Below are 12,270 nucleotides of genomic sequence, written 5' to 3'. Positions count from 1 at the left end.
CCGCGCGCACGCGCCCCGAATGGGGGGGTGAGGGGGAGGAGCCGGCCCCTTGGGCGCATGCGCAGTGAGGATAGGCGCCTCGGAGCCCGCCTTCGGCCCTCCGCGCGTGTCCGGACCGCCGGCGGCCGCTCCCTCAGCCCGCGCGCACGCGCCCCGAATGGGGGGGTGAGGGGCCTCAGCCCGCGCGCACGCGCCCCGAATGGGGGGGTGAGGGGGAGGAACCGGCCCCTTGGGCGCATGCGCAGTGAGGAAAGGCGCCTCGGAGCCCGCCCGTGTCCGGACGGCCGGCGGCCGCTCCCTCAGCCCGCGCGCACGCGCCTCGCAGCGCATGCGCAGTAAGGAAAGGCGCCTCGGAGCCCGCCTCAGCCCGCGCGCACGCGCCCCGCAGCGGTGTGTGCGGGGGGGGGGGGAGGGGGTGCCCGGCCCCTGGGGCGCAGGCGCAGTGAGGCGAGGCTCCCCGACGCCGCCGCCGGTGCCGTCGGTCCGGGCCCGCCGTGAGGGGATGGCCGCCAACAGCTTCGGCAAGATCCTCATCGGGATTTACGTGGAGATTAAGCGGAGCGATGGTGAGCGCGCGGACGGGAAACCCCGGAGGGGAAAGGGGGCGGGCGGGGGGATTGGCCACGGGGCTATTGTGTGTGTGTGAGTGTGTGTGAGAGTGTGCGCGCGCCGCCCGAGGCTCCGGAGGGGGGAGGGGCGGGCGCTGCTGCAGTGCCGGGGGCGGGGATGGGGGGGAGGGGAGGGGCCCGGACGGTAATGATAATAATAATAATAACGATGATGGCATTTGTTAAGCGCTTACTATGTGCAAAGCACTGTTCTAAGCGCTGGGGAGGTTACCAGCTGATCGGGTTGTCCCACAGTCTTCATCCCCATTTTACAGATGAGGTAACTGAGGCCCATTGGCGGAGCCGGGATTTGAACCCATGACCTCTGACTCCAAGCCCGGGCTCTTTCCAATAATAATAACGTTGGTGTTTGTGAAGCGCTTACCATTTTCCTCTGGAAAATGGGGATGAAGACCGTGAGCCCCCGTGGACCTGATCACCTGGTAACCTCCCCAGTGCTTAGAACAGTGCTTTGCACAGAGTAAGCGCTTAATAAATGCCATCATTATTACTATTATTATTATGTGCAAAGCACTGTTCTAAGCGCTGGGGGGATACAAGGAGATGAGGTTGTCCCACGAGGGGCTCACAGTCTTCATCCCCATTTTCCCGATGAGGGAGCTGAGGCCCAGAGAAGAGAAGCGACTTGCCCAAGGTCACACAGCAGGCATGTGGAGGAGGCGGGATTTGAACCCATGACCTGCGACTCCCAAGCCCGCGCTCTTTCCACTGAGCCACAATTATTCTCTTTTGTTAAGCGCTTACCATGTGCAAAGCACTGCTCTAAGCGCTGGGGGAGATACAAGGTGATCAGGTTGCCCCACGAGGGGCTCACACTCTTCATCCCCATTTTCCTGATGAGGGAACTGAGGCCCAGAGAAGTCACACAGCTGACAAGTGGTGGGGCCGGGATTTGAACCCACGGCCTCTGACTCCAAAGCCCGGGCTCTTTCCACTGAGCCACGCTGATGCCCCCGTTGGCCGAAACGGCCGGTCCTTCCCGTTCAGTCAATCAATCAATCAATCAATCAATCGTATTTATTGAGCGCTTACTGTGTGCAGAGCACTGTACTAAGCGCTTGGAAGTACAAGTTGGCAACATATAGAGACAGTCCCTACGATCCCCCCCTTTCAATCGTATTTATTGAGCGCTTCCCGTGTGCAGAGCACTGGACTAAGCGCTTGGGAAGTCCGAGTCGGCAACAGATAGAGGCGGGCCCACGTCCTCCCCCTGGCCCCAGCTGTACTTCCCAAGCGCTCAGTACAGTGCTCTGCACACAGTAAGCGCTCAATAAGTTCATTCATTCATTCAATCGTATTGATTGAGCGCTTACTGTGTGCAGAGCACTGGACTGAGCGCCAGGGAAGTCCAAGTTGGCAACATCTAGAGACGGTCCCTATCCAACAGTGGGCTCACAGTTTAGAAGGGGAAGACAGAGAATAAAACATATTAACAAAATAAAATAAATAGAATATGTACAAGTAAAATAGAGTAATAAATCCATACAAACATATATACAGGTGCTGTGGGGAAGGGAAGGAAGTAAGGCGGAGGGGATGGAGAGGGGGAGGAGGGGGAGAGGAAGGAGGGGGCTCAGTCTGACGACTGAATGAATGAATACAGTTGAATGAATGAATTCCCTCCCTCCGCACATCCGCTAAGCTCGCTCTCTTCCTCCCTCCAAAGCCCTACTGAGAGCTCACCTCCTCCGGGAGGCCTTCCCGCACTGAGCCCCCTTTTCCCTCTCCTCCTCCCCATCACCCCCGCCCTACCTCCTTCCCCTCCCCACAGCACCTGTATATATGTTTCTGTAGGTTTATTGCTCTATTTTACTTGTACATATTTACTATTCTATTTACTCATTTATTTTATTTTGTTAATATGTTTTGTTTTGCTGTCTCTCCCCCCCTTCTAGACTGTGAGCCCGCTGTTGGGTAGGGACCGTCTCTAGATGTTGCCAACTTGTACTTCCCAAGCGCTTAGTACAGTGCTCTGCATCCAGTAAGCGCTCAGTAAATACGATTGAATGAATGAATGACCGTCTGCATATGTTGCAAACTTGTACTTCCCAAGCACTTAGTACAGTGCTCTGCATCCAGTAAGCGCTCAATAAATACGATTGAATAAATGAATGAACGGGTCACAGGCTAGAAGGGGGAGACGGACGGCAAAACAAAACATCTAGACAGGTGTCCAAACCGTCAGGACAAATAGAATTAAAGCTATATAAGCGTCAGTAACAGAATAAATAGTAAATATGTGTGAGTGAAATAGAGTACTAAATCCGTACAAAGATATATACAAGTCCTGTGGTGGGGGGGAAGGAGGTAGGGTGGGGGGAGGGGGGATGGGGAGGAGGATTGTGAGCCCGTTGTTGGGTAGGAACCGGCTCTATATGTTGCTGACTTATACTTCCCGAGCGCTTAGTACAGTGCTGTGCATGCAGTGAGCGCTCAATCAATACGATTGATTGAATGAATGAATGAATGAACGGGCTCACAGGCTAGAAGGGGGAGACTGACGACAAAACAGAACATGTAGACAGGTGTCCAAACCGTCAGGACAAATAGAATTAAAGCTATATTCGCATCAGTAACAAAATAAATAGTAAAGAACAGTGCTCTGCACGTAGTAAGCGCTTAACAAATGCCATCATCATATGTGTAAGTGAAATACAGTACTAAATCCGTACAAAGATATATGCAAGTGCTGTGGGGAGGGGAAGGAGATGGGGCGGAGGACTGTGAGCCCGTTGTTGGGTCGGAACCGGCTCTATATGTTGCCGACTTGTACTTCCCAAGCGCTTAGTACAGTGCTCTGCACGCAGTGAGCGCTCCATCAATACGATGGAATTGAGCCCCTTCCTTCCTCTCCCCCTCGTCCCCCCCTCCATCCCCCCATCTTACCTCCTTCCCTTCCCCACAGCACCTGTATATATGTTTGTACATATTTATTACTCTATTTATTTATTTATTTTACTTGTACATATCTATTCTATTTATTTTATTTTGTTAGTATGTTTGGCTTTGTTCTCTGTCTCCCCCTTTTAGACTGTGAGCCCACTGTTGGGTAGGGACCGTCTCTATATGTTGCCAATTTGTAATTCCCAAGCGCTTAGTACAGTGCTCTGCACACAGTAAGCGCTCAATAAATACGATTGATGATGATGATGAATGAATGAACGCCTGCCTGTCCGTCCGGGCCGTGCTCGGGGGGTGGGTGGGTGTGCGCGTGCGCGGTGGTGGTGGGGGGGTGTGCGCGTGCGCGCGGGCGGTGGGGGGGTGTGTGTGCGCGTGCGCGGAGGGCCCCTCACAGCGAGGGGCGGGCAGTGCAGCCCTCCGCCCGGGCAGCCCCCTCATTCATTCGTTCATTCATTCATTCGTATTGATTCATTCATTCATTCAGTCGCATTTATTGTGCTCATACTGTGTGCATCATCATCATCATCATCAATCGTATTTATTGAGTGCTTACTGTGTGCAGAGCACTGGACTAAGCGCTTGGGAAGTACAAGTCGGCAACAGATACAGTCCCCACCCAACAGCGGGCACACAGTCGATGCCCTGCCTTCAGTCGCGTGGCTCAGTAGGAAAGAGCCTGGGCTTTGGAGTCAGAGGTCATGGGTTCAAATCCCCGCCCCGCCAATTGTCAGCTGGGTGACTTTGGGCCAGTCGCTTCACTTCTCCGCGCCTCAGTTCCCTCAGCTGTAAAATGGGGATTAAGACTGTGAGCCCCACGAGGGACAACCTGATCACCTTGTAACCTCCTCAACACTTAGAACAGTGCTTTGCACAGAGTAAGCGCTTAATAAATGCCATTATTATTATTATTAATCGCGTGAGAAGCAGCGTGGCTCAGTGGAAAGGGGACGGGCTTTGGAGTCAGAGGTCATGGGTTCAAATCCCGGCTCCACCAGTTGTCAGCTGTGGGACTTTGGGCAAGTCACTTCACTTCTCTGGACCTCAGTTCCCTCATCTGTAAAATGGGGATTAAGACTGTGAGCCCCCCGTGGGACAACCCGATCACCTTGTAATCTCCCCAGCGCTTAGAACAGTGCTTTGCACATAGTAAGTGCTTAATAAATGCCATAATTATTATTATTATTAATCGTGTGAGAAGCAGCATGGCTCAGTGGAAAGGACATGGGATTTGGAGTCAGAGGTCATGGGTTCAAATTCCGGCTCCACCAGTTGTCAGCTGTGGGACTTTGGGCAAGTCACTTCGCTTCTCTGGGCCTCAGTTCCCTCATCTGTAAAATGGCGATTGACTGAGCCCCCCGTGGGACAACCTGATCACCTTGTAAGCCCCCCAGTGCTTAGAACAGTGCTTTGCACATAGTAAGTGCTTAATAAATGCCATTATTATTATTATTATTTATGGAGCGCTTCCTATTTGCAGAGCCCCGGACTCATAATATAATAATAATGATGGCATTTGTGAATGCCTCCTTCTCCTCCTCCTCATCCCCCCCACCCTACCTCCTTCCCCTCATTCAGTCGTATTTATTGAGCGCTTACTGTGTGCAGAGCACTGTACTAAGCACTTGGTATATATTTCCCCACAGCACTTGTATATATTTGTACAAATTTATTACTCTATTTTACTTGTACATATTTGCTACTCTGTTTTGTTAATGATGTGCATAAAGCTATAATTCTATTTATTCTGATGGTTTTGACACCTGTCTACATGTTTTGTCATCTGTCTCCCCCTTCTAGCCTGTGAGCCCGTTGTGGGGTAGGGACCGTCTCTCTATGTTGCCGACTTGGACTTCCCAAGCTCTTAGTACAGTGCTCTGCACACAGTAAGCGCTCAATAAATACAATTGATTGATTGATTAATTGATCAGGTTGTCCTATGTGGGGCTCACAGGCTTAGTCCCCATTTTACAGATGAGGTAACTGAGGCCCAGAGAATAATAATAATGGTGGTATTTGTTGAGCGCTTACTATGTGCCAAGCCACCGTTCTAGGTGCTGGGGGAGTCCAAGGTAATCAGATTGTCCCACGTGGGGCTCACAGTCTTCATCCCCATTGTCTTAATTCCCATTTTACAGATGAGGGAACTGAGGCTCAGAGAAGTGAAGCGACATGCCCAAGGTCTCATAGCAGACATGTGGCGGAGCCGGGATTAGAACCCACGACCTCTGACTCCCAAGCCTGCTCTCTTTCCACTGAGTGCCCGACGACAGCGAGATGGGCAAGGCGGCAGTGGGCGGGGTTCATTCATTCGGTCAAGCGTATTGATTGAGCGTTGACTGTGTGTGGAGCACTGTACTAAGCGCTTGGAAAGCCCAGTCCAACAATAGAGACAATCCCTGCCCACAGCGGGCTTACTGTGTGTGTGTGTGGGGGCAGACATGATAGTGATGATGGTATTTAAGTGCTTCCTATGTGCCAAGCACTGTTCTAAGCGCTGGGGTAGATACAAGGTAAACAGGTTGCCCCACGTGGGGCTCACAGTCTTCATCCCCATTTTACAGATGGGGGAACTGAGGCACAGAGAAGTTAAGTGACTTTTCCAAGGTCACACAGCAGACAAGTGGCAGAGCTGAGATTAGAACCCATGACCTCTGACTCCCAAACCCATGCTCTTTCCACTAAACCACGCTGAAGTAAGCAGGCACCGGTATAAATAGAATTATAGATGAATAAATATATACATAAGTGCTGTGGGCAGGGTGGGGGGGAGAGCAAAGGGAGCGAGTCTCAGGGAAGTGGAAGAGAGGGAGAGTTGAAGAAGAGGGGGCTTAATCCGGGAAGGCCTCTTGGAGGAGGTGTGCCTTCAGTTGGCTCTGAAGGGGTGGGAAGAGGGATTGTCCGGCGGATTTGAGGAGGGGGGGCCTTCCAGGCCAGAGGCAGGATGTGGGCCAGTGGTCAGCGGACAGCGGGCTGAAGGAGAGAAGGGCTCTTGTGCAGTGGCAGAGGCCCCCCTCCTGCCCCTCGGAGCCGGCTGCCCAAGCGCAGAGGCAGCGTGGCTCAGTGGAAAGAGCCCGGGCTTTGGAGTCAGAGGTCATGGGTTCAAATCCCAACTCCGCCACTTGTCAGCTGGGTGACTTTGGGCAAGTCACTTCACTTCTCTGGGCCTCAGTTCCCTCCCCTGTAAAATGGGGATTAAGACTGTGAGCCCCACGTGGGACAACCTTATCACCTTGTAACCTCCCCAGCGCTTAGAACAGTGCTTTGCACATAGTAAGCGCATAATAAATGCTATCATTATTATTATTATCACCTGCCTGTAGGGTAAGCATGGACATGATGGGGTCGCCCCCGGTGTTCCCCCTTCACCACCACCATCCCCAAACTGTTAAGTATTAATTACCAGGCTGGACGTGGAAATGTGAATGTTTTATGTGCCACCTCCCAACCGATGCCGTGGAAACGTGAATGTTTTACGTGCCACCTCCCAACCGATGCCTCCCTCTTGGTCCACCTGTCCCTAGCCTTGACCACTCTAGCCTACTGATGGCCCTGCCAGGGTTAGAGGTTTGTTTCCAGCTTTTTGCTTCATGGTTAGTTCATTCATTCAGTCCTATTTATTGAGTGCTGACTGTGTGCGAAGTCAGTCATACTTATTGAGTGCTTACTGTGTGCAGAGCACTGTACCAAGCGCTTGGCAGACTACCCTGTAACAATAAACAGACACATTCCGTGCCCACAATGAGCTTATAGTCTAGAGTAGAGCTGTAGTAGCCCCTGAAAGCTCTGCTGCCCTGTACGTGGAAACCTGCTGTGTGAACTTGGGCAAATCGCTTCACTTCTCTGGGCTTCAGTTCCCTCATCTGTAAAATGGGGATTGAGACTGTGAGCCCCACGTGGGACAGAGACTCTGTCCAACTTGATGTGCTTGTATCCAACCCAGTGCTTAATACATTGCCTGGCACATAGTAAGTGCTGAACAAATACCATTATTATTATTATTATCATTTATATGGTACCCCGATGACTCCAGAGCTTCTGTGGGAGGGGCAGGTCTCAGGGTGATCATTGTGTGGGTTCACTCACACTCGATTTCTTTTCTCTCAACTCAGTACCAAAAATACCAGGAGTGTTTATCACAAGTTAAAATTGAAGTACAAATGGCTTCACGTGTGCATTTGGGTTAATTTGGGCCGCAAAATATGCTGCAGTGGTGTGCTTGTGAGCTGTTTATTGGACCCCCCCAATATGCAGTAACAATTTTCCATTTATTATGTTGAGGGGAAAATCAGATAAGAGCTTTCTAGCAGAAGTTTCAAGGTGAAATTGGAGGGGAAGGTTTTTGTGTATTTCATGTCTTAATGGGTGTGTCCAGACCCCACAAAGGGAGAGATGGAGTCTTCCAAGCACTTAGCCCTGCACTCTGTACACCGTAAGTGCTCAAGAAATACCACTGATTTCATAGTAACCTTTACATTAAAAAAAAAACCCTGTTGTTAGCATAGATCTGTTTCTGGAGGTGTGGGCAAAGTCGGCTGTGCAACACCAGTAGGAGCTGGCTGAGAATGTAATCACATCAATCAATCGATGGTATTAATGAAGAGGGGCAGACAGACGTTTGTTCTCCACCGGGCCGGCCATCATCATCATCAATCGTATTTATTGAGCGCTTACTGTGTGCAGAGCACTGTACTAAGCGCTTGGGAAGTACAAATTGGCAACATCTAGAGACAGTCCCTACCCAACAGTGGGCTCACAGTCTAAAAGGGGGAGACAGAGAACAAAACCAAACATACTAACAAAATAAAATAAATCGAGGGCGGCGGCCGCTACAGCAGAGCTGGGTTTGTGCTCTGGTCTGGGCCGGCCTGACTCTGTAGTGGAGAAGCAGCGTGGCTCCGTGGAAAGAGCACGGGCTTTAGAGTCCGAGGTCCTGGGTTCAAATCCCAGCTCCGCCACTTGTCAGCTGTGTGACTTTGGGCAAGTCACTTCACTTCTCTGTGCTTCAGTTACCTCATCTGTAAAATGGGGATTAAGACTGTGAGCCCCCCTTGGGACAACCTGATCACCTTGTAACCTCCCCAGCGCTTAGAACAGTGCTTTGCACATCGTAAGCGCTTAATACTATCATTATTATTATTATTCTGGGATGGGTCCTGGCATCTGGTTTTGTCCAGATTCCCCAGGCCTTGCTTTAAAACCTGCCTGAAGTGCCCCTGGGCTGTTCCGACCCAGACCAGGCAAACTGAGGCCCCTGCATCCGCCCACCTGCTTCTCGGCCCGGCCGCCAACCCTACATTCGCCTCTGGAGAAGAGTGGTTCCTGGGGGTTTTCGATTTCTAGGTTTCCCCCTCCAGTTGGACAACATTTCCTGCAGACTGCTGCTGATAGGGGAAGAGAAACGGGATCTCTATTCCTGGGGACAGGGGAATTGGGTTGTGTGGCTCCCAGCTGCTTCGCTAACTGCCATTCTTAGACTTGGAGGGCAAGGCAGGAAGGGTCCCATTCTCGAAATAGTGCTGGAAGCAACTTGCAGCATGTGCACTCCTGGGGAAGGGGCTGAAAGCAAGAGGTCAGATCGTGTGGCGGCAGTTTGTCTGCCGGCTCCTTGAAGTCCTTCGCAAACCCCAGAAACTCGTGAAGGACAGAAGGACCCACCCTGAAGTGATGGTGCGATTTGATTAACTTCCTCCCCTTCCTCTCTCCTCCATTTTGCTCCTTGGCCCCCTGCAATTTGGCGTCTTCCCCCTTCACTCCGTGGAAACTGCCTTCTCTACTCATTCATTCATACAGTCATATTTATTGAGCGCTTACTGTGTGCAGAGCAGAAGTACAGGTTGGCAACATATAGAGACAGTCCCTACCCAACAGTGGGCTCACAGTCTAGAAGGGGGAGACAGACAACAAAACAAAGCATATTAACAAAACAAAATAAATAGAATATGTACAAGTAAAATAGAGTAATAAATACGTACAAACACATATACATATATACAGGTGCTGTGGGGAAGGGAAGGAGGTAAGGCCGGGGGGATGGAGATGGGGTGGAGGGAGAGAGGTTGGAGGGGGCTCAGTCTGGGAAGGCCTCCAGCCTTACTCCATGGATTACTCCTTACTCCATCCTAATCCTCCTTGATCTCTCCACTGCCTTTGACACTGTGGGCCACCCCTCTCTCCTGGAAACTTGACCCGTCTTGACGTCACTGACACTGTCCTCACCTCATCATCATCATCAATCGTATTTATTGAGCGCTTACTGTGTGCAGAGCACTGTACTAAGCACTTGGGAAGTACAAGTTGGCAACATATAGAGACAGTCCCTACCCACCAGTGGGCTCACAGTCTAAAAGGACTCACCTGGTTCTCCTACCTCTCTGGCTGCTCCGTCTAAGACTCTTTTGTGGGCTCCTCCCCTGCCTCCCAGCTCCTTAATCTGGGAGCCCCTCAGGGCTCAGTTCTTGGCCCCCTTCTTTTCTCCCTCTATGCCCACGTTATCAGAGAACTCACTTGCTCCCATACCTTCAACTACCATCTCTATACGTGTAATTCCCAAATCTACCTCTCCAGCCCTGGTCTTTCTCCTATGCTGCCTTCAGGTCATCTCCTTCATTCATTCATTTATTCATTCAGTCGTATTTATTGAGTGCTTACTGTGTGTAGAGCACTGTACTAAGCGCTTGGGAAGTACAAATCGGCAACATATAGAGACGGTCCCTGCCCAGCAATGGGCTCATTCCTCAAGCTTAACTTGTCCAAAACAGAATTCCTCATTTTCTCACCCAGACCCTATCCCTCCCATCATTCATTCATTCATTCAATCATATTTATTGAGCGCTTACTGTGTGCAGAGCACTGTACTAAGCACTTGGGAAGTACAGATCGGCAACATATAGGGATGGTCCCTACCCAACAACGGGCTCACAGTCTAGAAGGGGGAGACAGACAACAAAACAAAACATGTAGACAGGTGTCAAAACCGTCAGAACAAATCATCTTCCCCATTACTGTTGACAGCTCCACCATTCTCCCTATCTCACAAGCCCTTAACCTTGGCGTTATCCTTGGCTCATCTCTCGTATTCAACCCACATATTCAGTCTCATGAAATTGTCAGTTCTTCCTTCATCACATCTGTAGACTTTGCCTCTTCCTCTCCATTCAAACTGCTACTATGCTGATCCAAGCACTTGTCAGTCATATCATGATCAGTGGTATTTTCTGAGCGCTTATGATGTGCAGAGCACTGGACTAAACTGCTTGGGAGAGAACAGGACAACTGAGTCGGTAGACCCGTTCACTGTCTGCAAATTCCTCCTTGACTACTGCGTCGGCCCCCTCCCTGACAGCCTGGTCTTTAGTGTCTCCCTCCTCCAGTCCTTACGTCACTCTGTTGCACAGATCATTTTTCCAATAAAAATGCGTAAACGAATTTTAAAAAATTCCATCCACATCTCTGCACTGCTTAGAAACCTCCAGTGATTGCCCATCCATCTCCATATCAAACAGAAGCCTCTTACCACTCAATCAGCTCTCTTCCTCCTATCTAACCTCACTCATCTCCTGCTACAACCCAACCCACACACTTCCCTCCTCTGTCACCAACCTGCTCACTGTACCTCGATCTCGTCCATCTCACTGTCGACTCCTTGCTCACGTGAACTCTCTTCCCCTTCGTGTCCATCAGAACACTTCTCTCCCCATCTTCAATGACATCTAAAATGACATCTTCTCCAAGAGGCCTTCTCTCACTTCCCCACGTAAGCGCCCTCTTAGGCACTTTGGCACTTACCTGGCCCTACAGACCCTCTGCTATCCAAATCCTCTTATTCTGCCGTTTCACTTATTTGTAATTTATTTTAGTGGCTCACTATACTGTAAACTCCTTAAGGGCAGGAATTGTGTCTACCAAATATATCATGATGTATTCTTCCAAGTGCTTAGAACAGTGCTCTGCATGTAAGTACTCAATAAATACCATTGATTATCTCCTCACCTCACTACTCTTCTACTACAACCCAGCCTGCCCACTTTGCTCCTCTGTTCGCAACCTTCTCACTGAATCTTGATTTCAGTACAGTGCTCTGCACACAGTAAGCACTCAATAAATACGATTGAATTCATTCATTACTGTGTGCAGAGCACTGTATTAAGCGCTTGGGAAGCACAAGTTGGTAGCATATAGAGACGGTCCCTACCCAACAACGGGCTCACGGTCTAGAAGGGAGAGACAGACAACAAAACATGTGGACAGGTGTCAAGTCGTCAGAACAAATAGAAGTAAAGCTAGATGCCCATCATTAACAAAATAAATAGAATAGTAAATATGTACAAGTAAAAAATAGAGTAATAAATCTGTACAAACATATATACAGGTGCTGTGGGGAGGGGAAGGAGGTAGGGCGGGGGGGTGGGGAGGAGGAAAGGAAGGAGGGGGCTCAGTGTGGGAAGGCCTCCTGGAGGAGGTGAGCTCTCAGTAGGGCTCTGAAGGAAGGAAGAGAGCTAGCTTGGCAGATGTGCGGAGGGAGGGCATTCCGGGCCCGGGGGAGGACGTGGGCCAGGGGTCGACGGCGGGACAGGCGAGAACGAGGTACAGTGAGGAGGTTAGTAAATCTAGCTCGCCGCCGACCTCATGCCCACATCCTGTCTCTGGCCTGGAACGCCCTCTCCATATCAGATAGACGCTTACTCTCCCCTCCTTCAAAGCCTTGTTGAAGGCACCTCTCCTTCAAGCCATCCTTTCCTCT

General features: G+C 50.6%; 1 protein-coding gene across 4 annotated transcripts in view; it reads left to right on the top strand.

Annotated features, from left to right (window-relative positions):
• The first annotated feature begins 471 nt into the window (after window positions 1-471).
• The window catches only part of KIF2A (kinesin family member 2A), an 80,412-nt gene continuing 68,613 nt past the window's right edge, over window positions 472-12,270 (top strand). For all 4 annotated transcript variants that reach the window (XM_038765968.1, XM_038765966.1, XM_038765967.1 and 1 more), the window contains exon 1: window positions 472-566. In XM_038765968.1, coding sequence (XP_038621896.1) covers window positions 503-566 — 64 coding nt within the window. In that variant the 5' untranslated portion in view covers window positions 472-502. The remainder of the gene's footprint in view (window positions 567-12,270) is intronic.

The sequence above is a fragment of the Tachyglossus aculeatus genome, chromosome 23 (genome assembly GCF_015852505.1).
Source record: "Tachyglossus aculeatus isolate mTacAcu1 chromosome 23, mTacAcu1.pri, whole genome shotgun sequence".
Lineage (NCBI taxonomy): Eukaryota > Metazoa > Chordata > Mammalia > Monotremata > Tachyglossidae > Tachyglossus > Tachyglossus aculeatus.
The sequence above is the reverse complement of the archived record's forward strand: the minus strand, read 5'-3'. Positions and strand labels throughout refer to the sequence as shown.